We start from the raw sequence: 26,335 nt of genomic DNA on the forward strand, positions 1-26,335 counted from the left end.
CTAATTCAAGACGTGCCATGGGATCTCCACATCCAACTCCCTTCATTAGAATGTCGTGGGTTTATTCACTTAAGTAAAACGGTTGATTCTCAGAATCTATTATTCATAAGACTAAAGCGAATCCGTATTACACGCTTGGGTTGCGCTCGTCTCCGAGGAGTGCGATGCCGACTGCTATTCACGTGGTTCACCAGGTGACTTGGTTTCGTGTTTATTGCTGCAGTAATCAGTAAGAGATTGAAGTCGCAATTTTTCACTGTTTCGTGGGAATCTGCCAACACCATTCGCGTTCATATAAACAGACGGTAAAATCATTGGTAAGCTTTAACTGTAAACTCTGAATACCCTGAAGTTCTCGTTTATGATATGATAATCACGGTAAGAGTTATCCCCAAGTTAGCTCATCCGATCGACAGTGATAGAGTGCGTAACGTCAAATATTTTCACCACCTTTTTGGAAAGCTTCATACTAAATTCTGCAACCCGTATAAGCCTTGGATAGTGATATTCTGTGGTCTACCGACAGTCTTCCCTCACACTATTTGGAGTTTTATTCACATTACGTCTCGAAGATCTTGTGTATTAGGCCAGAGTATAGCCATACAATCAATCAGACTAACAAATTCTCCAGTACAATCGAAAAGAACGTGGTGGATAGTGGGTGAAGCCAACAGCCCTCACTGCGTTCGTCCACTAAACATATACATATACATTACTGTGTTTTAGAGTATCCGCAATTCAAGTGAACAGACCCTCATTCTAGCACAAAGAATCAGTAAAAGGTGAGCAGTAAGAAACAGAAAGTGCGCATTGCCAAACGATGACCAAGAAGACGATCAGGTTGACGTGACGGGGCTTCAGACTGAACTCTAAACACCAACTGAAAGAGCACGGTGGATATCAAACTGAGGGAAAAAGCACGAACTATGGCATCTAGTTCAGTGGTGACGTTTAAAGGCCTAAGGCCGCTAAAATGGAACAAGAGATCCATCTTTGGTGTGATATATGACTTCCATTACGAGCAGTAATGGATAGTCTTTGAAGATAGTCTTTGGTTTCGTCTGGACCCGTTACCACGGGAACATAGCTATTCGTCAAAACAACTATTTGTGATTCGTTCAAACACCTAGCTCGGATATAATATAAACAGTAAATAATCAAACATCTGTAACACCCTTTCGGTGCTCAGCTGCCACGCGACGCGAGGGAGGGATGAAGGCCGACATTGTGTCAAGTTGTCCAAGCCTACGCAGGAGCGTTCGGATGCCGAGGTTGGCATCGGTATGAGGACTCATAGCTCAATCCTGTTAGGGCGCTACGTGAGCACTTTGTCTCACTTCATGAGAAGATCAAAGGCTTATAAGCCTTGAGAATATATTCAAAATCGGAATGCAATATGTACAAGAGATATGAACTGATCGATATGAACTGGCCAAAGAGCAGCAAAAGAGAAATAAGAGGGCGGGATAGGGGGCACGATTGAATAGAAAATTGATTGAAACGTGAAAGCCAAAGCAAATGTACATTTTGTCATCAAGCCATCTTCGCATGGAACCTGGAGACTGACATGAAGTAGAGCTGTCGGAGTATGTTGAAAATGCGATGCGATTAGATGACGAGGTGGAAAGTTTGTGAGTTGCTGTGAAAGAAACCAACAAGAGAGATTTACAATGACAGCAACAAAAAGCATGCTCTGCTGATGCTTATTGTTTTTTTCGTACCACACACTTAATGTTTCTTGCTTTGAGGCGAAACACACAACCGGCCGAGGATAGGTTCAGTAGCTTACTAGACTAGTCAGTAGTATGATCAATAGTTTATTGAAACAACGTTGAATACCACTAAACTACTGAACGCAACCCGTACATATTTCCGCATAAAAAGGGAGAGACAAAAAACGAAATATTTTTCACTCACTCTAAGAATGAGATGGAGCTATAATTGTGAGATTCGCTGATCTGATTCGTCCAACATTCGAAATCGACATTTGCGACCAACTGGGCATTATGGTCAAGTTATTCCAGATGCACACCTAGTGTTGCGTTCCACGTGGACGGCTGTCATACTGTCCGTCTAATTCGCGACGGATTTTTCAAACAACTGATAAAAATTCGTAAGTGGATTCGAATTCGAAACATTGCTACCAGAACTTGCCTGAACATCGTAGAAACGATGTCCCATTTGAAGTTACAGCCTGGTGCTTTGGAAGTGAGAAAACCGAATTTGATAGGTAAATGCTTTGCGCATCGGCCCATCAGCACTACATTACCAATCATCAGGAGACAAATGGTCACAATGTCTCCACAATGAGTGAGAAGTGACGTGTATGAGGACTGCTTATCAATCAGTGGTTAGTCATACGGTTATTTGAGAAACATAGGCTTAGTTAAATTGAGTTCCTTCTGAAAACACAGGGCTGGCATTAATCGATTAACTCCTGTGTCCTGGGGAGCATTAGAACATGTACGTTTCGATGAATGAGTGAAATGAGGTCAGAGCAAACAGAAGTGGCGGAAAAGTGGATAATTGTCAAGGATTGGGTTGCCATCTGAATAAATGCGCTTTCGTCCGAGCATTGAAACCCGCCTATTCTGTGCTCCGCAGGCTACCAGTTGGGGTATGAACCTGATAGTTGTTCTTTCTTGATTGAAGAGAGTGGTGTCTGTGGTTGAATGAGAACCAGGGATGGTGCACCACTGTGTCCGTTTTAATGCTGAGGCTGTACGTTTAGTCGTTCTAGCGATTGCATTGTTCTCGTTGAAAAGGAATCCCATAAAGAACGACTTTTGCATACCGCTTTGTTGCTGAGAGACTTTATCCTCCTCTTTGTTTTGTCTCTACCGAGCCGACGAGAAAACGTCATGACATGCTACAGCCCCGGGTAAGACGAATGAGTTCCATATGATGCATGTAACAAATTAAGCAGCTCAACAGATATGTCGAAATGGTTACAATAGGCCATTTTACATTGATACGACCTGATTTGAACTTACACGTATCTAGAGTATGTAACCCGCAGATCAGTGAAACTGAGTACCTCATCTATGATCCCCAATTTTAGGAAGCAATTGGCCAGCCGTTTAAAACCAATGAAAAATTCTTCCCTTTTTTGTTAACCAAGCAAGTAGTGCAACATCGTAAGCCTCATGTTCTGGCGAAATCTAGCTACTAACAAGTCAAATTTGTTAGGGCAAAATTAGCCGGTCGATCGGTATTATTATGATAGCAGTTGTACGTAACAAGGAATCATTCCGGTTCAGCACTATATTGGGCTCCAAACTCAACCAACTGCTAAAGAAGGAATGGTCGGCACCACATGTTTTTTACGTTCCTGACAGGCAGTTATCAACCGTAAATCCGCAAACTTGACATACAAATCCCCAAGTCAGACGCAGAGGCTAAAAATACAAGCAACGGCTCGAAAAAGCAACCAAAAAATCAACAGAAGATGGGGCACCCCTGGTGCAACGCGGAAAAAAGCGAGGCACGAAATTAGTGACCTTAGCCAGTCACAGCTGTTTGAAGATTGACAGTAAGATAGGTTGTTAAAGCCTGGCAGCGGGATAAAAACGGGAGTTTTGGAAACTCGTTAGTCACTGCGAGAGCTACCTTTACGAAGTTACAAGAACAAGATGAAAATGGTAGGTGTGAGGTGCCGCACTGGTGCACACCTGTTTTCGAAACGGTATTTTTCTCAGACCCATCCAACGCAGCCGAGATGGAACAGCTTGAAACGCAGTTCTGCGAAACCCAGATAATAGTAATAATAATAATAAGCGTTTAGCCGTAACACCTTTTCCATGCATGGCTATCATGCCACTGGAAGGGGGCATGAAGGCTGAATTACTCCCAGGTTTCTCACGCCGAGACAAGAGCAGTCCGGATGCCGGGGTTGAGTTCGAACCACGAACCCTTTAATCAATGAGTTCACGACTTAACCTCTGAGCTATCTCAAACTCAGACCAAACTAAAAACCGTGCATTGAAGCACGTGCGAGTGAGTTACGAGAAATATGTGACCAACCTACAGGAAGATAACTTATTCCAACACTTGCTTACGGCGATGGGTACAAGAAAAATTACTCTCGTTTTGTCTTTGGAAGACCAGATTCATTATTTAGAAGCGTATTGACGAAGAACGCCGATAACAACTGGAGTTTACCAAAGAGTCGGCTCAATATGGGGGCAATGGTTTAATGCTTTAAAGTTTGGTTTCATTCCGGCTGGTACACACCACTAGACGCTTCATACTGAGCTATACAAGTTTTTTTAATATGATGCCCGGGCCACGTGAATACGAACTACAGTACTCTTCCACAAGATCGTCTTGTTACTTGTGACGATGCGCACATGAGTTTTACTGACGCCAAGGCGTAACACACTACTAATGACGTTTCTAGAACTTTCCATAGCCCATGAACTCTTTCACGGGGCTCACCAGAAACGAGATTCAGCGGGATTCGATTGGGTCTCCCGTCAAAACCAAGTTAGTGTGTAACTGGGAGAATTGGATAACTTCCTTGTTCTCTGTTCACTTAAGATCACTTTGACTATTCCCTTCATAAGGAGAAACCAATTTTAGTTCGAATGTCCCATGGCAACCGCTGAGCCAGAATCACAAGTGGCACAAAAGTGCAGTTGGCTGTGTTTTACTAAATCCCGAGATTCAGCGGGAGAAGTCACGCAAATCTACATAGATATCTATAAGAATGTTATCCTAGTTCTCTGAGATTGCGCCAACGTCATAGAACATCATGAAGTCAATGTATTTTGGACGCAAACGCAATTGGTGCTAATCGGCAGCTATCGGCAGATCTGTGTAATTCCTTAAGTGTTGCGATCTACAGGTCCAACGGTACTTGCGGGCGTATAAGACACTCACGAGGGTCACTGCGACAATCACCCGCGTCCTCATTATTCAGCTCCCCGGGTATCAACTTCCGTTTTTTCCTTGCACAGAAGGTAGTTTGCTGCCAAGCCTACCAGGCGTGGATTGCCTTGGGGAGACTTACTCCCGGATTCAGATGATATGGGGACCAGGATATTTCGTTATTTCGTAGGCACTTGCTTTTCAAGGATGCTGCATTGGTGGAAGCTATAAGTTATCTAATAGGAACAGAATGCATTCTAGATCAACGTGTTGGATTCGGTCGATAATCGATTTCTGTTGTGACTGAGAAACATGCTCTCACGGTGTACTACGGATTTAGAAGAATGCGGAAGAAAATAAGACATCTTACCAGTGACTGACTTGAAGAGCCTATGACTGTACGCGATTGAACGACCCATGATGCGGTGGTTCCGGTCTGGGTCCCAAATTGAGACGATTGCTTGTCAAAGTGGTATGTCGTCGTTGCAAAGTGGTTTTTGTGGGATGTTTTGCGCCGCCAAGATTGTTTGATGGAGAGCTTAGGGTTTGCTCCAATGAAGCCAAGTCACCCAGCGATTTGGATGCCCAAAAGTCAGATGAATGGTTGCTAGAATAAGGACATTCGGCAACGGATGGGAGGTAGACAGCATTTTTTGAACGGGACTAATGTAACGACGGAAGAACCAAAAAGATGTCCCGAGAAGCAGACCATGAAAAGATCAATTTTTGAAGGTGAACGGCATCAAAATGGGTCGATGTATGGAAAAGCACTAGAGACAACGCCCAAATGCGGTTATCTTATGATGCACACCGTATACATTCACAATCTGCTAGTTCCAAAAGTCGGACACCGGAAAGCTGAGCTGAGTCACTGAAGAATGGGGCTAGCAGTTTGGAGAGATATTGGAATGAATCGTGTTTACACGAGGCGCAGAAAATAAGGAACTAGAGTGCACGTGTAAGCGTACTGTGGTTTGAAAATGAAAATCGTGGCTAGCGTGCCGAACGATCCACTGACGGATAACAAAACGAGGAAGCAATCGCGATGATCACGAAAACGACTCCTGAACCGGACGCTATATGCGAATACGAGATCGAACAAAATATCGACCAAAATTATTCATAACCTAGTTCTCAAATGAGCTGGTGAGCAGAGAGGCCAGCTGAAACAAAAGATTCAAATGGGGAATTCTATAGGACAACTGTGCGAAATATACGAAAATAGTTGGAAACATAGTTGGACATACAGAACAAATAAAGCGAACACGGAAACAAGTGAGGTTATGCTAAAACTCCATCACTTCAGCGAACGTATGGTTTCGACAGGCCTGTTCGGATTGTGCTTCCAACTCCCACATAAAAGTATAATCGCACCAACAAGCTTGCGTCGCTAAGTAACTCAGAATCGTTCGCTGGCTTGCAAGCAAAATTAGGAACCGGTGGGTGAGGATATAATGAATTTATGGAGTGTCAGAACTGCAGTGAATAGAAATGAGACCACAAAGCAGATGTACACGTGAATCGACTTAAAGTAGTGAGCATGCATTAAGTGGGACTGCTGTACATGCATCCGGTTGTCCGCCAAAAGTGTGAATTCTCATTTCTTAGAAAGTGACTGAGTGAAAGACCCACCAGAGTAACAGCTGTTGTGAAAACAATTCTGACAAATATTCATGTAATATTTCCATTTGTGACTCTAAGGACTTGTTTGTTTGAACAGGAAATCTAAGTCTGATGTGACAAAAACATGAGACGACTAAAACGACTACAAGGGTCGTGGTCACCAGAACAAGCACATTACCCGGCACCCAAAGCTGTCGAAATCGAGCTGTTTAACTAACAAACATAGAAGATTCCAAGATTATTCAGAGTTTAGCTGCACGAAATCAGTAATCGAGCCTTCAGAACACTGGTACCTCGGATTGTTCCTTGAGGTTCACCGGAGAAGATGTATAGGAAGACGCAACACTGAGCAGTTTAAAATGGTCCCAAACCAGCTGCATAAGGCACATAATTCTCTATGCAGTTCACATGCTGCACTAGACTGAATCGAAATTTAAGTTTCTCGCGTCTTGGTCTTTATGGTTTTATGGACATAGCCACACAAGTTATCAGCATCTAGAATCCAGAAACAAACCTATTAAGAAAAGGCTACGCTAAAAATAGTTGCGTACACAGAAACTCTGAAAGGATGAACTTGAATTGTACGCTATGAAAATTTAGCTGTGGAAGTTTCCGATGCGCGAAGCGAAAATACATTGCATCTCCAAAGCCACTTATTTATCTGTAGGTCACAACTGTATCGACTGTATGAGGTCGAAACAGTTGAAATAAAGGACTGGGGTTTCTATCAATTGCAGAGCACAAAATGCACATTCCTTGAAATGCGAGTATCAAACTAAGCAGATGTACTATGTTTGCCTCGATTCAAACCGCCCTGTCCGATCTACCAGTTCATGAAGTTTGAGAGAGAGTTTCAGACTTTGTTCGCTGTTCTATCCAGAACAGCGAAAACGTTGCATTCGTGTCGGTATGCAAGTCCGCCAGTGGGACTTGTCCCCCAAGTAAGCGAAAAAGTCCACGCATAGAACAACCTAGAAACACACAGTTTGTTATAACCAAGAAGTGTGAGGCCTAGGGAATTCATCTTCCTAAGTGAATAAGATTTGGTTAGGTGCAAAGTGACAACCAGTACACGGATCAACCGCGATGCCAGTACCTCAACGTGTACAGTGTACAAGAGTACAGGACGAAGAAAGTTTACTGCTGTTTGGTTGACAAACGTAGTAGCAGCCTTCCACGGATAAAACAATTAGTTACGTCTACGGAAGAAATCCGTCAATGTTCACTAATTATGACAGGTTTAGTTTTTACTCTTGATTGATGAACTACATGAAGAATCGCTTTAGCGTGCAAATTAACTGACATGGGGTGGGAGTGGGGATTACCGATACAAGTATAAACCTGTTCGACGAATAGAGAGACATGAAAAAGGAAGAGATAGAGAGCAATATCAAGTGTAAAATCAGCAGGTATGTAGAAAAATCATACTACAGGAAGCAAACCGGTGTTAGTAAAGTTTGAGCATCCTATACATGAAATAGATGGCCTTTTCAGAAAAGTTCCTCACAAATTACATCATAGCTACGTTCGAACCGGAGAAAAATCACTCTTTCCTTTCAGTTGTTCTACCTCGAGGGAAGCAAATTCAACTGGAACTCAGCACAGCTTTCGGGAAACTGATGTCTTTAAGCCACAAAATCGCGCGCAAGACATGGTCGAACAGTGAAAGGTAAATAATCGTTCAGCTAACGAGCTGAGACAGGTCTGGTGAGACTAATCGCAAAGAATACTAGTCTAACTTGCCCAAAACAGCGATTTGTGAATTGATCTCAGATGAAGACTGGACGGTACTGTACTGAAATGTCACTGACGAAATGGGTTTATCTTTGTCTTTACTCCCCAGATGAATGGTTGGATAAAAATCTAGAGCGAAAACCTCACAGAAGATAAGAGGAAGAATATGGCAACCTGCAACAGTTTTCTGGCTAGCAAAACGAGATTTGCACTTGCAAATTATCTAAGGAATCAGAAATAATTTGAGGCCATTTACTATAGACCGCTGATTACAACTGCACAAACTGCCACATTTGAGTCTAACATAATTTGGATTCCTTTTAGAGTTTCCATAAACGTGAAGAACGCAATTCTTCTGAGCTCTTGGGGTGACAGGAGCCCGATACCATTAAACAGCGTCACAGCAACTGGCTTAGTTAACGACATGCTAGAGTAGTAAACAACGAATAAGCCCACTAGAAGGTAAGATCGAACTAACACTGATAAATCGTTAGAAACATCCTGTGACGATCAATTTTCGTCCAACAGTCCCAGAAGGCTTAGATGACGGTTGCTTTCAACCCTTCCTGAGTGACGCTATGTCCTGTCTGTTTGAGAGTTGATCAGTCGCTCGTGGCCAATTGTCTACGTGTTCAATTATTTTCGGAAGATGGCGAGTTCGAAACTCTCACTTCCGATGATGCCCAATACGGATAAAGCAGCAGCACAGTGCTTTTTGGATTTTCAACACAGACTGGCTTCACTGGCAGGACGAAACCTCAAGTGGATGTTAAGAAAATCACTTCACACCACTACCGATAGCGGTAATCATAAAAGCATTAATACATCTGGAACTTTTGAAGTCAAATGAGGTGTTGTAATCCGACGCTTCGGTTAACATGGGCAAACGATTTCAAGGATTTCCACTATTACATCCAATTGACTGTTTACACTTTAGAAATTCCATAGTAAACATCACACGGCACTCAATCTTGAGAACACTATCGGGGCCGAATTCGGCCCGGAACTTTTAAGTGTTAATACATCCTCCGAAGATGTATTCGGAGGCAGTCATGATCACTAACCACTTCACATGAGCGACAAGCTGACTGGCGTATTTAGCATACCGTAGGTCAGTGGAAGGCCACTGCTTTTATTTTTTTGGTAAAAATACTTAGTGTAAAGAAATCAATCTGAACTAATTTAGCATGTATCGAAGCCCTGAAAATATCACCTGGTACACGGCAGCTGGCACAAAAATGGTTCAAGCCTTTCGTGTACGAGGCTTATACTTTTTGCTCATTTAGACAAATCTTCCGTGTGACCTCGGAACGCCTGGAGTTATGACTCTTTGTATCTCCATAGGCCTCTCGAGAGTTGACAAAACCCACAAGCAAGCCACTTCTGTTTGGATCAAACAAGCCGATGTTGGGAAAGCGAAAATTGGTCGACAGTCGGATTTTGTTACTCTCACAACTGTTTAGGTCAGTGTGGAAGACAAAACGCCCCACTTGAGCGAGTGAGTACAATCCCTACCATAAGCTACAAACCGGGACAGGTCGTAAGCATTTATGAAGGATTGGTAGGTTAACGAGAAGAACAGAGCCGGGTAAAGGCAAAGGAAAATCCTGTATATGAATCTGAAATAATGCATGTTTACTCTGGTTCGCTGTTCAAAGTCGACATTCTAAGGAGATATTCACTGGTCAACCGAACGGACCCTCCTTTCAGAACTTACCAATTTACGGTGCTAACCGATCATATCTTCGAAGTGTGTTATGCATCATGAAGCAAATCAGTACGGTGTCATTGAGGTAACAGGAACACCGGTCAAGAAGCAAGATAAGCTGATGGTAAAAACATGGTTGATACGGTTGATACCGTACAAGAATATCAGAGGGTATTACAAGCCGAATTCGAATATTAACTTGAAAAGACTTAACTAAGGCACATCAATTTCAATGGTCACAGGAATTTTACACAACGTGCACTTGCCAGTTAAACAAACAGACTGGGGGTGCAGCAGGACAAACAATGATATTTTCTAAAAAACGATCGACGGACAGACAAAATAGGCTGAGTTATGACACGAACTGCCACAAGGTTCGAAAGTACGCAGCAAAACTACAGTAAACAAGAAGTGTGTCTGAAAAAAATCACCACTGAATTTCGACAGTCGAGTATTTTACTTTGATGGAGGGAAAACGTAGGGGAAGGTAAAAAGACATACTTTGTTCGATGTTTTGGTTTGGGCGTTTCGGCAGGGCGATTGGCATTGGATGGGAGGACAGATACAGTGGGGACGAAAATTCGAGGAGCTGTTGAGCCTCCAACGTGTTGCTGGCCAGTAGATTCTCTTTGGAAACGGGATGCTTGCCGAGGGAGAGAGTTCGTTTCGTCCTGAGGGACCCGTAGAACAGAACATAAAATAGTATGAGCGAGCATTTGTTAGGGATGATGCGGAAGACTACCCACAACTACAATACGAAAACGTCTCTAAATCACCACCTAATTTACAGCTGTGATAATGCACGATTCTGCAAAGCATATTGCCCTACGAAAATGCTCACGGGCCATTCTTTATTGCTTCGCATATGAAAGCGGGTCGCAAGTTTCCACGGATATTTCCGCACATACATTACTGCAGAACTTAATTTACTACTCCAATGAAGATGTTTACGCTTGATAGCTTGTATTTTCAAGTTACGGAGTTGAGTGAATTGCAAACCATATCCACCATGTCCTTCTGTGTATCGTACCAACCCAGATTATACTGCGATTACGCGTCCTAATTCCTAGTTTATTGTTTCCACTTGAGTCAATATCCTAGCAAGGCAAACAACAGATGAGGTGTAAAATAAAATGTTCTCCCGCGTTGATGAGCGTGAAAGCCAGTCGCTGATCCTCCACAATTTGGGACAGCTCATTTCGGATATACAGATAGCAGGAAAAGCTCTGAGGTCAAATTTACTTGACAAGATTGGGCGTCCTGATCAAGTATCTATTAGCTTGAATGTTGTTTTTCCAGAACTGCATGCCGTCAGAAGGCCCTTTAGGAGATTTCGTTCGCTGAAACAACAGTCGCCATCGATCTAGTAAGCATACCGGGCATACGAATAGCGCAATCATCTCTGTAAGTTGAGCAGGAGCTCGACCATTGAAGCACACGGCTTGGTAGTGCAAGTGACTTTGGTTTTGTTTGCACCGTACGGCCTGACAACTAATAGGCGCAACGACGAGACGATGCACGATAATGTGGTTTGGATTATGGACCGATGATGGCCTACTGCCGCGTTCCAGGATGCATGATTGAAAGTGCAAGCTGTCTAGTGTGACAATGTCGTACAGGCCTTTCAGTGAAGTAATGGAGCAAAGTAAACAGCCATGTATCTGTTCCTATCCCCGTACATATCGCATCTACGTGCGATCTAGTGACGAACGATCCATTAAGTAAAAAGGCGGAGATACGTCTGCTTGTCTGAACGCAGGCTTGATGCAGAAGATCTGTTTCTGAGCAGCTGTAATTCTGAATGCACTGAAGTGTGTAAATCTGTAGATGGCACAGTGCACTATAAGAAAGTTTAATAGATGACTGGAGGAGAAGGGTTATTGCTGAATAAAGCAACGGATAGTATTGCTCAGGCGGATGACCTCCAACGTAGGCGATATTTCTCCCCGAGGGTATGGTAAAATTGAAATAAAAGTTAGAGAGGTGTTGCCACTCAGGGGGGGGGGCGATGGGTGAGTGTTACCACTCATAAGTGAGCGGACGTCCCGTACTGACAAAACGCTGCAGTAACAGATCAACCAAATTATATTTCAAGAACCTGATGGCGATTTGTTGCGCTCATAATAACTATTAGTTCCCTAAAGCAATTCAACTCCGTTATCCACAGTGGTGTCATGGTAGTGATTCACTTGACTAAAACTCATCCATTGGGATGACGCTCAGCAAGTCTGCTTTAAGCAAGGCGACTGTAATTCAGTGGAACGGCAGTTCACGTACGCTTTCTAGTTACCATCCAGGGTTGTATCGGTCTCTAGTAAAATATATACTGGAATGGTTTAGGAATTGTTTAGGACAGAATCAGAGACTACAAATCACAGCACACAAAAAACCCACAAGGGAAAAAGACGCGTAAGATTTACACTATCCTTTAAATGCTGAGACACGACAGCGTGCGAACTCACCTGCGTCGGTAATGAAGGTCGGCTTAGGGAAGAACAGGCATCACTGGTTGTCTCGTCCACTGAAGAAGCGTTTTGCAGATGATTCATGCGGTCCGTCCGGCTGGTGCGACCTTCGGTTCTTGAAATAAGGTGGGGTGGAAGAGTCACACAGTTGAGTACATATCCAGCATACAACAAAAACTTTTCAATGACAGTGACTACTAGCTTCTGGTGCCTGGTTGGCAACTAAACTGGAACACCTTGGTTAGGGGAAACAAATTTACTACTTAAACAGCTAGAATGAAGAACTGGCGGTGTCAGTAAGACGAGCAGTTCCGACTAAAGTTCGGAACTTAAGGTCAATTCGTAGTTGGGTACTCAAACTGCCAGCCGAATTTCCACTTTGAAGTTTGTTTGAAAAAAGAAACCTAGTGGAAAAACCAATAAATTTGCAGGGAATCATAGCCTTACACTCAGTCACGTTGCCCTAGAAGCGAATCAATGTTGACTGGTATAGAATGCAAGGGGAATGATTGGTCCAGCTTTACGACACACAGGCAACTTGCCATTAGCCGTGTTACATAGGCTCAAAGCTTCGTTGTTGAAGGTAACCAACCAGTAGGAATCGATGAGAGTCGACTGGAACTGATTCACATGCCAACAACCTTAAACCGTTGCCAAAAAGTACCATTTCGAAGACCACGAGGAGTGCACAAAATATGAAATGCTGCCGAGCTGCTGAGTAGGAACGTGAATGGCCGGAATGCCACTTTTGAGCTAGAATTACAGACATCCTGGTAACGAACACGCGGCATACCATCCAAGCCATCTAGTCGACAGTGATCTATCGGTTGGTTGTAAACTGTTTTGCGCCCCCTAACGCTTGACTGGGAACTCTCCTCCATCTGCTACTCTATCGGTTGTTGTAAACTGTTTTGCGCCCCCTAACGCTTGACTGGGAACTCTCCTCCATCTGCTACATATGATTGGTTGAGAGGACTTTTAGAATTGTTAACTGTAATGTGTCTTCAAGTTAGAATACCATAAACAATTAATGCCCATTTACACGAGTAAGATACATCTGACAAACCAAACAGATCAGAAAGGGTAGTGAACTCAGAAAAAATTATATAAAGATGTAAGCATCTAGTATCAATCTTGAAATCACATTCAGTGGAGAAGATGGTGTCCCCGAAGGTGATGACCCACACAAGAAAACGCAGCAACAGCTGAAACAAGCCCTTTTTATTGCACGCTGTGGAACACCGCGCGACATGTTCCAGTCTAAATTATTGTATTCCTCCATGTCACTCTGAACGAGGTGATAGCGAAACTGTAACCGGAGAACTACGTGAGGTCGTGTGCCACGTAAAATAGAAATGGAACAAATTACACAGCTAGTTGCCTCATTTATACGGGAAAAAACGTAACTTAACCAAACAGTAAAATCCAACCAGTCTCAAAGAGAACCTCAAATCTCTCTGAACATAGACTAGGACTTTGAATGCACCGGTTGATATTCGTTCAATGAAATTCAGTCTAAATGGTCTGTTGCTTCGTGATGAGCTGGAATAAAGAACAAAGTTGGACGTAGTATCCTACGCAGATTAGTCGCTTCGGAGCGGACGAGTTGATTTTTGGCTTTGTCAAAGCTAAATTACGGTGAGTTCGCCTGGTGTCGCCTGGTTGTTTGCGAAAGCGCAAATTCTCCCGAGTTTCTAGCTTTAGGTCAATAGTACTAGTTGGTGTAATGTGAAAGCTGTAGATGAATTTACAAACATGATGATTGAATCACTAAAATGATGTCTGTTTGGTTGGGACATTAATGTGGCCATCATGTTTTAACGCTCGGTGGTGCTTTAGAATGTGTTCGGCCACCGGCGACGTCCAACGCCCAAGTTGGTTAGAACCACCCTCACCAATGTGGAGAAGCTTCGCGCAAACAGGAGTCATCAGTACGAGGCCGTCGTCAGTTGATCTGAGAAGTTTTTGGTTCCAATGTCCAAAAGAGATTCAGGAATACAGGATCACAGAAGACTTACTGCTGCTTGGATAGCATAAGTTCGTTCTCATGAAGCTGTGTTTCAAGCTCACTGGCGAATTTTTCGCAAAATTCTTGTAAACGGGAGGCCTGCGTGGGTAGGAAAATATGTTAACAGTTGATTCGTATGTTTGCATCAACCTTGATCTCTTTAGTGAACTATTATAGAAACCAAGTGAGAACTGGGGCTTGTCGCTATTCGTCAAATAGGCTGAGTACTAACAACGGATACCAACCAAACGACTCAAAATGACACTGCTCAAAAAATACATACCAATTCTTCATTGCTTAAAATACTGACAATAAGGTGTCATTTACTTTCTCCTAGAACAGAGCAAGTCACATTGGCGTCAGGCACTTCTGAGACGCAAATATCGCAGAGTGTATTCTTATTAACAAAAAACAAGAAAAATGACAAGAACATAAGAGAAATGAAGACTGATTCCATCGCATTCAACGTAAAGGATGGCCACACACGTGCCTACAGTGAGTCAAGTCCTCAAAGATTAACATTCGCACATACTCAAATTCTTCAAGCCTTGGCAACATGAATTAGAAACAGTAGCATAGTAGCCGTACAACCGTTTTAAATAGATAATGATGTGTTAGAATTCTTCGGGTGTTTATTTTTAATCGAACGACCAACAATTAACACAAATACTGAACGAACTGCCGTAAAATGCTGAAAGCCGAAGTGTCGCACAACATATGGTGTCGAAGGTTTCGTACAATATGGTAACAACGGCGAATTCTCAGCTGGGTTCTTGGTCTGAAGCTACCAAACTAGAGTTCCCGTCAATAAACAACCACCAAAGGTGCACAGCGTGTATTAGCGCCAAAAATCAGGTCGAAAACTGGTTCAGTATGGCTGGTTGTAATCCTTTGGAATTACAACGCGTTCTGAAAATAAAAGACATCCGTCGGCTAGTAATAGTGCATCATGCTGGTTGAATTAAAGTCTCCATTCGTGTTTTGGGCAGGCAGACAGCCATTGATTGGGGTGGTGCTTGATGACCTGCTGCAACACAGGTCAGTAGCCTGGCGAACCAGGTCAGCAGTAGCTGGGGGAATTCGATATTACGCGGTTCACCTCGGGTTCCAAGGCAATTGTTGCGACTACAGTATCCTCTGGTTCTGACCTGCTTGAATTAGTGAGTCGCGATAGTGCGTCGGATCTGTTGAAACATGGCTGGCGCTTTTGTGCACCGTCCAAGCCCGGTGGCGAATATAGATGCAAAACGTTTCAGGCGGTTCCCATGTGAACGCTTCTGAAAACAGGAGCTTGTTTGAGGGCACCACCGGGTGTTACGTGTGTAAGGTTGCACATCGGACTAATCGGCTTTTCCAACAGATTCAGCTTATCGATCTAATCTATACCCCTGGGATGTACTGCAAATCACCGTGATGATAGTGATGACGTTTTGGCCGTCATAAATGCAGCCGTTTGGTAATGCGTACAGATGACTAGTGCACAGCTACGATATAGTTCCCCCAACCGATCATCCCGAATAAATGGAATGTAGTTCAAAAAACGTTCAAGGGCTCCAAAAGAAGTCGAAATCAGTTTCCCAGAGTGCAAACCGGCTGGATGTGCGTGTTTGCAAACATGTGGAGCACAATAATGGAACAGACTTGGTGGGTTGAAATAGAATCGCTTGTAGGGCATAAACTGCTAAAACACGCAAGGAGCTACACACTTATATGGGTTTAGTGGCACGATCAACGGCCTACACTATAGCCATAGAACAATTACGGTTACAGAGATTTAAGTGGAGAAACTCAACCAGTATGACCTAAGGCATGGTATTTATTCACTTACTGCAACCCAGTCATCGAAACTTGCTGACTGTCCTTTGGGACGATGACAAGGCTTGTCAATCGTGGGCCAGTCCGGAACACGAACGGAAACCTGTGCACCAAATGACAGCTCAGACGGCTCCATGCTCGTACCTAGACTGTACTCGGAAATGGTGGCCTCGTAGGCGTCGCGTATATTGGAAACGGCCATATGATTCCCATCGCGAACGACTGATGAGTGGATTGGGAAGCGAAACAACATTAGGAAACTTCCGTACCATTGTGGGATAACATTTTTACTGGTTAATATCACTAGGTACATTAGGTGTTGGAGATGCAAAAATACCATAAGGCCCACAAATCTGATTGAGGAGTCACTATTGGGCAAATTGAGTACCTGATAGGACCTCAGAATTGCACGCGGTCCACTTAAGCAAACTTAACCACAATGGATCAGGTTTTAATGTGCAGCAGGAACTAGCATTACGTATCAGTATTCAGACTGAAACCGAATTTTTGTCTGTATGCTGTTCAATTATAAAATAGGATCACATGTGAACCATACATGGACTAGCGAGTGGAAATGTGTTTTTCATGTGGATACCCATGTTAAACAGGAAGTTGGTAACTTGGTAACTTGGCAACTCCAAGATGACTGTTCGGCTGATCATAAGTCAAACAGATTTCAAGTTAACGCACATATAAAGCCCCTTCGAATGGGACATTTCACCTGAATCTGAAACCGAGACTCCCGGTCTTCTTAAGTATGGGCAGGCTGGATGAAGGAAAGTTCGGGGCCAGGCCTTGCCTCCAAAGGCCCCAGAAATGTCACAAGTGTTGAGAAGGATTAATGGCATGTTAATTTTGCGTGATCAAAGGATAAGGCTTAGCAAACGAAGGAAAAGTGCAGCACTGATAGGAATGCACGCGGAAAGTAGTATGTAACTAGGCTGGACCATTGTGATGACTAATATGGTCCGATCCGTAGAAATTACGTGTAACTCACCATTCAAAATCACTAAGTGGTGACGCGAATTCAAACAATTACGAGATGGTAGACGGATGTTCAACAAAAAATACTATCAAGATAATTAGGGCCTCTTAATGTCGTTTTCCGTTTGTTGTTACTAATTTATTTTCCCTCTGGTAGTAGGAGTGCCTGTTTTAACTACGCTAATCACGTACGAATGAACAAATTAATTGAAAATGGTTTCCGCTCTTCGAGTGTGGCAACCCCAAAATGGTACACAGTTGGTTCTGAGCATTTCCACGATGAAACATTCCACGGACGGGAACTACTCCTGAGGAAAGTTGATCGAAAACATCCCCTGTCTCTGGAGGGGCTGGATAATTCATAGTGACTGTACGATTTGTTTCCTGAATGTGGATTTTATCAAACCAATTACCTATGGAAGACTAAAGAAAAACACTACACAATTCAAAGACAAGATGACAATTAAAAACGTAAGTTTGTGGCAAAAGCCAACACACTTGTGCCTTTGAAACTGCTTACAAGACACATTAACAAAGTCAAACAAAAACACAGAATCCTATATTATTACTACTAGAGCCTGAAATTGGGGTGTACCATCCAGTTTGACTTCCTTCTTGCTAATGCTACCACCCTAATTCCTCAATCCGAAAAAGAGTAATCAGGCTGTGGTTGGTTACGACGATCTCTTCTATGCCAGTGCACACCGAGTCATCATCGACAGCAATACACCGGTAATGAATATACGCTTCAGTGCCATTCAATAGTGAGAAATGAGCGCCGCAGTGGAAAAATAATTGACAAAAACAGCCCAATATCCCCAGGAAGAATGATCAACAACAACATGTCCATAGTTTTAGGCACTACTGAAATAAACGTATCTGAACAGTATTCGGGTCGGCGTTCGCTGCTATACTTACTCGACACAAGCCCAGCGCACGTCGATGAATAGTCCAACAGTGTAAACTCAAACTTGATACACAGTATGGATTTCCCAACAAGTCAACAGTGCTCGAAAGTCCAACATCGCTCTAACAGACTGAGGCCGTTTTGCTTACAATCTTCTATGCTGATAACAACAACAATTCGTAACACCCTTTCGGTGGCTAGCTGCTATACCACCTTAAGGAGGTATGGGAGATGAGACACTGTCAGTTTACCCAGGAATAGACAGGAATAGTAGCAATGCCGGAGCTGGGTTCGAACCGTGGATCTTGTGGTCAGTACGTTCACGCCTTAACCACCAAGCCATTTTGGGGATTAGCGAGGCGGAGATTTTTGGCAGTGAGTGTTTTGGATAAAAACAACGCTCCTTTCGGTGGGCTGCGGTTGGGCAAACCTAATACATGTCTCAGGCACTCTGAAATGTGATCCGCAGTCCCAACGGTTCTGCTTCATCACGACATGCTGGATTACTCACCATTCGACACGCTAGAAGAAGTTAACTCCTGTTAAGCTGGAAAACCACCCATAAACAAACATTCAAAGACAGAATACAATTAGTATACACTTCAGAGTAGAAACGCGTTAAATACCACACATAACAGTGGTGGGCGCCAATCGAGCTTTGGACGAGAAAACAAAGCAATATTTAAAATGATAGATCTTCAGTATAGGTCGTACAACACTTATTTCAAGAAACGAACTCAGTGGGAACAAACAAGTATTTTGAGGGGAAAAGTACCATTTCTTCGCGTACTTCTCCCACAAACTGGTGGTCGATCTCATATATCAAACTTGAAGAAAGCCTAACCTCATGGACAGGTTAAAACGAGCGTTTCCCAGTGGCGAAGTTCATTCGGGTTGGGAGTTATCATACTGGCCATTTGGTTTAAAGTTTATAAGTTCCAGTAGCGCTCTGGTGTCACAGGAGACTTCAGATTTTTAAGCTATGTGTTAATCGAGATTTCCGAAGAAGACGAAACGCCGGTTAGCTTCGTTTCAAACGACAATATCCATAGGCAACTAACAATGAAGCAGTGGGAAAAAAAATTTTAAGAAGTGTTCAATGGCATTATTATCATGAATTTCTCGAAAGGGAAAGTCACGGAATCGAAAAGTCGCAAGACACAGCTTATGCTCGTGGAGTGTAAAAAGTATATAATGAGACAACCGTGCACATGAATTTATAAAACCCTTTAACGCCAAACAACTAAATCTCAGGGTAACTGGCGAATTCGATTATATAGCTTATCTGAAAAGTATTCAGATAAGACGCGTATACAAAATGAAACAATGAACAGGAGTTGTGTGTCACTTGCTTGCCGAGTTCTGCTGATAGGTGACGCTGAGCCCTTCAGAATTTCTATCCAGGCCTTGCCCATCTGAATTTCTCGATGCATATGATCCACCCAGAGAAACAGAGGAAGTGTACGTAGAACTTGGAAGTGCATGGTGCCGCTGTGCCAATACGGCTTGCTCTGAAGACTGAAGGCTGCCGGTGGCCGATTTAGACATGAAGTTGGACTCTTGTACAGTGGAAACCGACCGGTTTGACGGGTCTGAGCGCGTCCAATCAGATGGCCCGTACGCTCGAGTGTGTGGCAGGTGCATCACTGGTCCGAGAGCAGAAGGAATCGGTGGGGGTTCAGCGCCCTGAAAGTGTCAAAATGGGAAAACACGGCTGGCATAATGCACGCAATGGACAACGTTTTTGTTTAAAACTCACTATTTGGAAAGACTGATTATTGGCTAGGAATCCAGCAACAAATCCGTACGACTAAGACCACACTAAACTGGTCACTGAAGTTAAACAGTTCCGGATGAGTCACAATAGTGTAGTTGGATTCGTCCACGAATGAGTTTCAGTTTGCTTTCAATGCTCGGGGAGGGGCTGGTTTTATTGTATACCTCATCACTTTTCTTAGCTTCAGTAAGCAAGAGTATAGCGGCTGCAACCAACGCAACTTCCGTCCACACAAAATGAATGTTTTAGAAAGTTGGAAAACCAACGGTGGGTTTATTTATCACTGAGCGATGCTTCGCATCTAAGAAGAAAACTTGTGCAAAGTGAGTTAGTGGTCGGATTATTAGGAGGAAGAGGACCTATCAGGAGATAAGAAACGTCTGATGACCGGATGTGAGTTGTATGCTGGGGTGTTTAACAAGTGAATTCAACCTGCCTGGAGTATTGGGACACATTAGTAAGGTCGTATAAAACATGAAGTTATAAAAAAAAGGAGGGGCGGCTACAGCTCGAGAAAAAGATCGACCAGCTACAACACAGTTTGATAAAGAGATGGAGACCAAAATTCGATAAGCTCGGAGTTAATTGTGACTAATGAGAGGTAACTGAAAAGATCACTTGATAAACGGGAATCAGTGGACAACGATTTTTCTGCACTCGGACCTGAGTATATAGGGGCATTAGAAATAGAAAGGTCTATACGGTTTACTAACCGAATAGTCATCCACATTAGACTTCTCTGGTTCGCATATGGATTCCATGAAAACAGAAGCTGCAACTGGATTCACTCGAAAACACGCACGCAGTTGACATTCGGGACAACTCGAAGAAGCTTGTTCTACTGGATCGGTCTGTCGTTCACAGGCAAGGTTACTCACGTTTGGGCTATGTACAACAGTCAGCGTAACCTCAGGTCCAGCTGAAGCAACCAACTGCGCAGCAGCTTCTTGAGACAGTCCCAACACGGATCGGTTGTTGACAGCCAAAAGATGGTCACTGGCACGCAACACGGGCAGATCTTCCGAGTGGGTCTCGGAAGAAACCGGTACAACCCTGGCTCGACTCGCGCCACTTCCTGAGACAATCGCTCTCACGTAAATCCCTAGGTCACGTCCATCTTCCGACTGAAATATAAAACCAAAATATAGCTGCTTTGTTGACGTTTAAAAAGTAGGTTACTGTAAATATACACACGGATAGAGTGAGCGTGAAAACACGATTACCTAAGCGCTTCACTTTTATTTGCGTGAAATGGCCGAACTGTCAGATTCTTCGCAGATTCTAAATTTGGTAGACGAAAACTAAGTAAACTGTCACAACTCAGATTAAAAATGACTAGACACCAATATCTATGTTGGTTTATGTCATGGTTCAGAACCACAATTTGTTTGACTGGAATGAGCGCAGTTTTGCCGTCGTGGAAAGCCGCAGACTCAGACGGTTCAGGAGAAAGAATAGAAATATAAACTTAATTAATAATGCATTCGGTAGTCGCAGTAGGAAAACTCGAGTGAGGTGAAACTCATTCATCCGTTTTGTTGTGTGGGTGTGAGCTGAAAGATTTTCAGATTAATAAAAATGATAGTAAAAGCAACGCGATCACAAAATCTATGAATTAGACAGAGGGAAGACTACCAGACTCGACAGAGTGAGGGTGGGCAGTGAGTGGGAGGGGGTTGTAATGCAGACTAAGTATGCAATAGACAGGAAAAATGTGAGAATGAGAGTCAGACGCGCACAGGTTTTAAATGCCTGTTTCGGGATCATTAATCAACCAAGAGCTGTGCCGTTGGTTGAGACAGCATCCAAACCAAAAACAAGAATGCCGTATATACATGTGGAAGAAGGAAGCTAACACATGGACAGACATATTGTTAGGCCATTTGGAAATTAGATTTTTATTGATTTGCAAATGAAATTAAAACAGGAGCATGTCTGTATGTGCACGTGTGTGCTGATGAATTAGAGAAAATGGAGTTGAAATATGGAACCAATTTGTCAAAGAGGACAGGTGTGCATTGTCGGATCGGACTACTCAGATCAGACAACGGAATAACCACAGACTGTTATTAAATATAGCAAATAACACGTGTCGTGTGCGTGACACTTCATACTATTCTCCCCAGCTGCAGATATAACAACAAATTTATGTCGCACAAGGGGAGTGCGAAGACATCATGGAGGAGACTTTGGTCAACATTGAATTCGATGGAAGTTATTTGGAGATACGTGCAACGTGGCGGATAAATGAAACAGTCAGGCAATCTACATGACCTTAACGAAACGATTGTGAAGAGTGCAATGAGGAATTCTCAGTTACCACAGCAAATTGGAATCGTTCGAGCGGTAATGTACAGAGTGCACAAAAACCATTGTCGGTGCCACTTACGACTCAGCGTTCATTGCCTACGGGGGGAGGGAAGCGTTAACAACGCTTCATGTCAGACAAGGCGATCCGTATCACGATACATATTGTATTAAAATTCGAGATTTCCCGACAAATTTTATCACCGGTGAATTGAAGAGGAGCTGCTCCAGCTCCGATCATCCGCGGAAAATGAAAATAGTTAACATGTCCCGCAGCTACACTATCCCTGATAAAAAAGAATAAATTGCCTGAGTGAATTTGGACTATGGAGTGTAAAGTAACGTCATTCAAGGCGGATGACTGACTGAAAAGTCAGGGGTTGACACAAATCAAATCCCTTTCGTCCTATGATATCTCGAACCCAGAAAAAAGACATCGAAATCACAATGTTCGATACCTCGGATCTAAAAGTGTCACCAGTTCAAAGGCAAGATCGTCTAGTCCGTTGATCGTCTGAGAACCTAATGTGTATCGTTGGTATCTATCAGTCAACGTGAAGCCTCGGAGATATTTTACCGGTTGACTTAACGGTGGAAATTGGCGCACTCGATTTATACAGTTACGAAAACCGTGCGGACAAAATCAACTGAAGATAGTGAAGATGTGTAGAAATGCCTAAATGGACAAAGTCCATACACCATACCTCATGAGATCAATTCAATTTCCACTAAGCTACCAGGTGCCAAACCGTTTTCAAAGTGATCTAACGCACACAACTGAATGAAACGAAAGCAGAAGTACAAATGCTAAGAGATGTATGCTATAGCGATTATCATCTACTCGGCTATGGCAATGAAACATTAAAAGTTATTAGGCTGCAGCCCTTTTTTACTTACATCAAAAACGCAAATACGAGCTGACGTTAAAAAATATGACAGATTCGTTATGGATTGGAGGGGAACACACCTTGGCGGCGACTATGCTTAATCCCAAGCTCTGCCCAATCTTCGGTACAACGACAGTCACCGGTCTGTGGCTGCTGCAAAGCGAGGCTATGTACTCATGAAACGAATCCGAAGTGGGAAGCTGGGCGTTCGTCAGAGGGCAGTCCTCATCCGTCGCGGAAACAACCTCCGACGGATGGGAATCGGGCTCCTAGAATAGAGAGGTCGAGATAGGTTAAACAAGAAAGACGGACCATGTACAATCTCGGTGAATACCAGATTTACGACCTAGTCCCAGAGACCTGAGGCTTCCCGCTCTCGCCGAAAGCAAATAAGTGGGCAAACAAAGGTGAATGACCAAAAGAAGTGCGAGGAAAAAATTGTTGATTTGAAACAGAAAATTTGCATACCGACCGAGTGAGCGAAAAAGCTTTCTTTATATCTGTATATAACTCGACGGAATAAATCAAATTGCGGAACTGGTACTTGCCTATGATGGATCAGTTATTATGCCACAAATTAGGCACAATTTTGCTTGTCCCTCTTTCCTACATATGAATGTAACCATTTTCCAGCACTTTCTCTAGACTTATTTGGCAGTGATAGTGACATTTGGTTGATAGTGCTCTAATACTCCAGGAATATATCCATCGTAGAATATAAACATCACGAACTTGGAACAGTATAACGAAAAACCGAAAAATTATCTCCTGGAGAGAGAGAGGGAAGAATGGAAAAAAGAGGAAAAGGCGACACTAACGATACTTTTCTGATTAGAAAAGAAGTTCCGCCGGGTTCTATGCATATCTTTCAACCTACCTGTGCTTGAAATTCGTGCTTCTCTGATTGATAACCGAGTTAGAATGGCCATAAATTGGCCTCCTTTTCCATTCGTCTCAACGAGGCTTACTCTGTTATCTATAGAACTAGGGAGCTGATTGCTGAAGGTTGCAGGATAAGTCTGATCCTAAACTACGAACGCCACCGTAAGCATCACATTATGCCGCGAAGTTATCACATGCTCCATCCCGGACTGATAAATGCCTCCAAATCCAGTGTTCTAAGCAACTCGTCTGCAAGCTAAACCGATTACAGTGCCATGTGGAGGCATAAAAGGAATTAGGCTTTCGCGAAGTTATGCAGCGACGACTAGACTTGTTTTCAAAGAAACGGGCAATGCTAAATGATAATGAAAGCTCACTGTTCTTGAGGTCTACACATGGTGGGCCTGAATACTCCACAAGGTGTTTGCTGAACACAACTTAGGTGAATCGCATTTCCTATGTCACTTCTGGGTATATCGAGACAGACTGGTCTTGTGCTCTTTCCATACACCATACCATCAGTTCAATGAGCGCATACAGGCATCAAATCTCTCTCGCCCTAAGCTAATCCAACTTGACCCGACGCGACAGTATATGTAAGTCGAGGGCTTACAATGTCAGTTTTGGGAAAACGTTTCGCAATGGTGCCATAGATGGTTGATCGGATAACATGACCTGCCTACCTATCACCTAAAGGTTATTGTGCGTAAGCCGGCATATGGGGTCTCCTGGATACACAGAGAGTTAATGGCCAAGCATTCGTTCCAAGCAAACTTGCGTCGTGAGTATCAACGTTTACTTTGAAAATACACCCAATTCAATATGAACGTAATTTGTGCTATGCAGTTGAAGAAACAAGATACAATGGCTGTTCCTGTGCATAAAACAGCTACTTGCACAGCATCATTGATTAGTTACGTGTTGTAATCTGGAATAAGGAAACCAAGGGTGGTTTATATGGCGGGTCACTCGCGTATTTTAATAGAAGGAAACAGAATTGCAGACCTGGTATGTAGTGTTCATATGAGGAGACCTTGGCCATCGGGCAATCGTTTCCCAAATTATCTCACAGCTCCTGTTGCGCGAATCGAAAGTGAAACGTCTGAATCAACTGCAACGCGATACTTTACCGAAATTGCCCCATCACTGATGACTGATGGAGCTCAGTACATGCAATACTACTGATGGGGTTACCTACCAGTTTTAATGAGCGACCAGAAGGTGGATCGATCGGTTCTGGCTGAGAGGTGTAACTGGATTCAGCGAGCACACTTGGTGATGACTGTTCATTGATCACAGGATCGTCTGAGGTGCCATTTAGGAGACGTGAGTCTTTCAAATATACATTCCAACATAGGGAGTGGTGTGATTCAGTGTTGCTTTGAGCATCACAAATCGGCCTTACTGATAAACGGCACCAACCATTGCTTATCGCAGGAGCAAGAAACTGTCGAACTGATTCGACGGTAATCAGTGGTTCATTGGAGTGTTTATCCTCGGCATCATTATCACTAGTATCGCGCTGCTCACGCGCCGAGTTGGGACGACTGCAAATACCACTGTCACAACTGACAGGCTCTTCGTTCAGATCTCCGGGGATCGGATTATCAGAGGGATAGGAATCCTCCGGAAGCAACAGTGGTAAGAGTAGATCAAGTGGTTCACCCAACCGAGGTATCCAACCCTTCTCCCCCTCAACAGACGTTTCCAAAGGTTGAGCAGATTCCTCTTCTGCCAGAATTCGATCGGCAACCTCAAATGAAATAAGAAAATCAGAAACAAAAAGTTACCGTTAATTTTAGGAAAAGAAAGAATCTTAAGCTTAGTATAAAATTGCCTTCATCAAGGAGAAACGACTAAGTTTCAGAGGATTACATCAATCAGGTAACTTTCAAAAGCAGAAATGAACGGATGTTTGACTGCCAGTGTGTGCCGAACACTCTTATTTTATTTAGAACCACATAAAGCTATGAGGGAAGCAAAGTTGGAAGAGTAAGCCAACCGAAAGCAGCTAGGCCCTTGGTCAAACTATGTCCCCATATAAACAGTGTGGCCAAGAGAAATATACTCCACATTTCCAAACATGTGGTAGCTGACTACGCGTTGACACAGCCAATAGATTACGTTGGATTCAGAAAATGCCGAGAGACTATACGTGCAGGGACATTATTTCAATCTGTCCAATTTTCGGATAATTTAGTTCAACGGTTTCTGCTCGGTGGAACGACCTATAAAGCTGCCTGACAGATACCATCTGTTCACTATTGCAGCCACTTACTCAAATTCACTGCCAGTAGCGACGCACAGATGTCCCACTTTTCATCCGTGACAAGGTGAAACGGGAATGGATAAAGAGACGAAAGCAAAAG

At 43.3% G+C, this 26,335-nt stretch overlaps 1 protein-coding gene across 1 annotated transcript in view; it reads right to left on the reverse strand.

Annotated features, from left to right (window-relative positions):
* Positions 1-1,378: 1,378 nt before the first annotated feature.
* T265_14559 (hypothetical protein) overlaps positions 1,379-26,335 on the reverse strand; it is a gene marked incomplete at both ends in the record, with an annotated part of 79,650 nt that continues 54,693 nt past the window's right edge. The window contains 10 exons of the mRNA XM_009174174.1: positions 1,379-1,639; positions 5,272-5,476; positions 10,436-10,605; positions 12,397-12,514; positions 14,418-14,506; positions 16,236-16,444; positions 19,556-19,799; positions 20,604-21,014; positions 23,165-23,353; positions 25,165-25,719. Of these exons, the coding sequence (XP_009172438.1) occupies positions 1,379-1,639; positions 5,272-5,476; positions 10,436-10,605; positions 12,397-12,514; positions 14,418-14,506; positions 16,236-16,444; positions 19,556-19,799; positions 20,604-21,014; positions 23,165-23,353; positions 25,165-25,719 (2,451 nt within the window). The remainder of the gene's footprint in view (positions 1,640-5,271; positions 5,477-10,435; positions 10,606-12,396; positions 12,515-14,417; positions 14,507-16,235; positions 16,445-19,555; positions 19,800-20,603; positions 21,015-23,164; positions 23,354-25,164; positions 25,720-26,335) is intronic.

The sequence above is a fragment of the Opisthorchis viverrini genome (assembly GCF_000715545.1).
Source record: "Opisthorchis viverrini unplaced genomic scaffold opera_v5_213, whole genome shotgun sequence".
Taxonomy (NCBI): Eukaryota; Metazoa; Platyhelminthes; class Trematoda; order Opisthorchiida; family Opisthorchiidae; genus Opisthorchis; species Opisthorchis viverrini.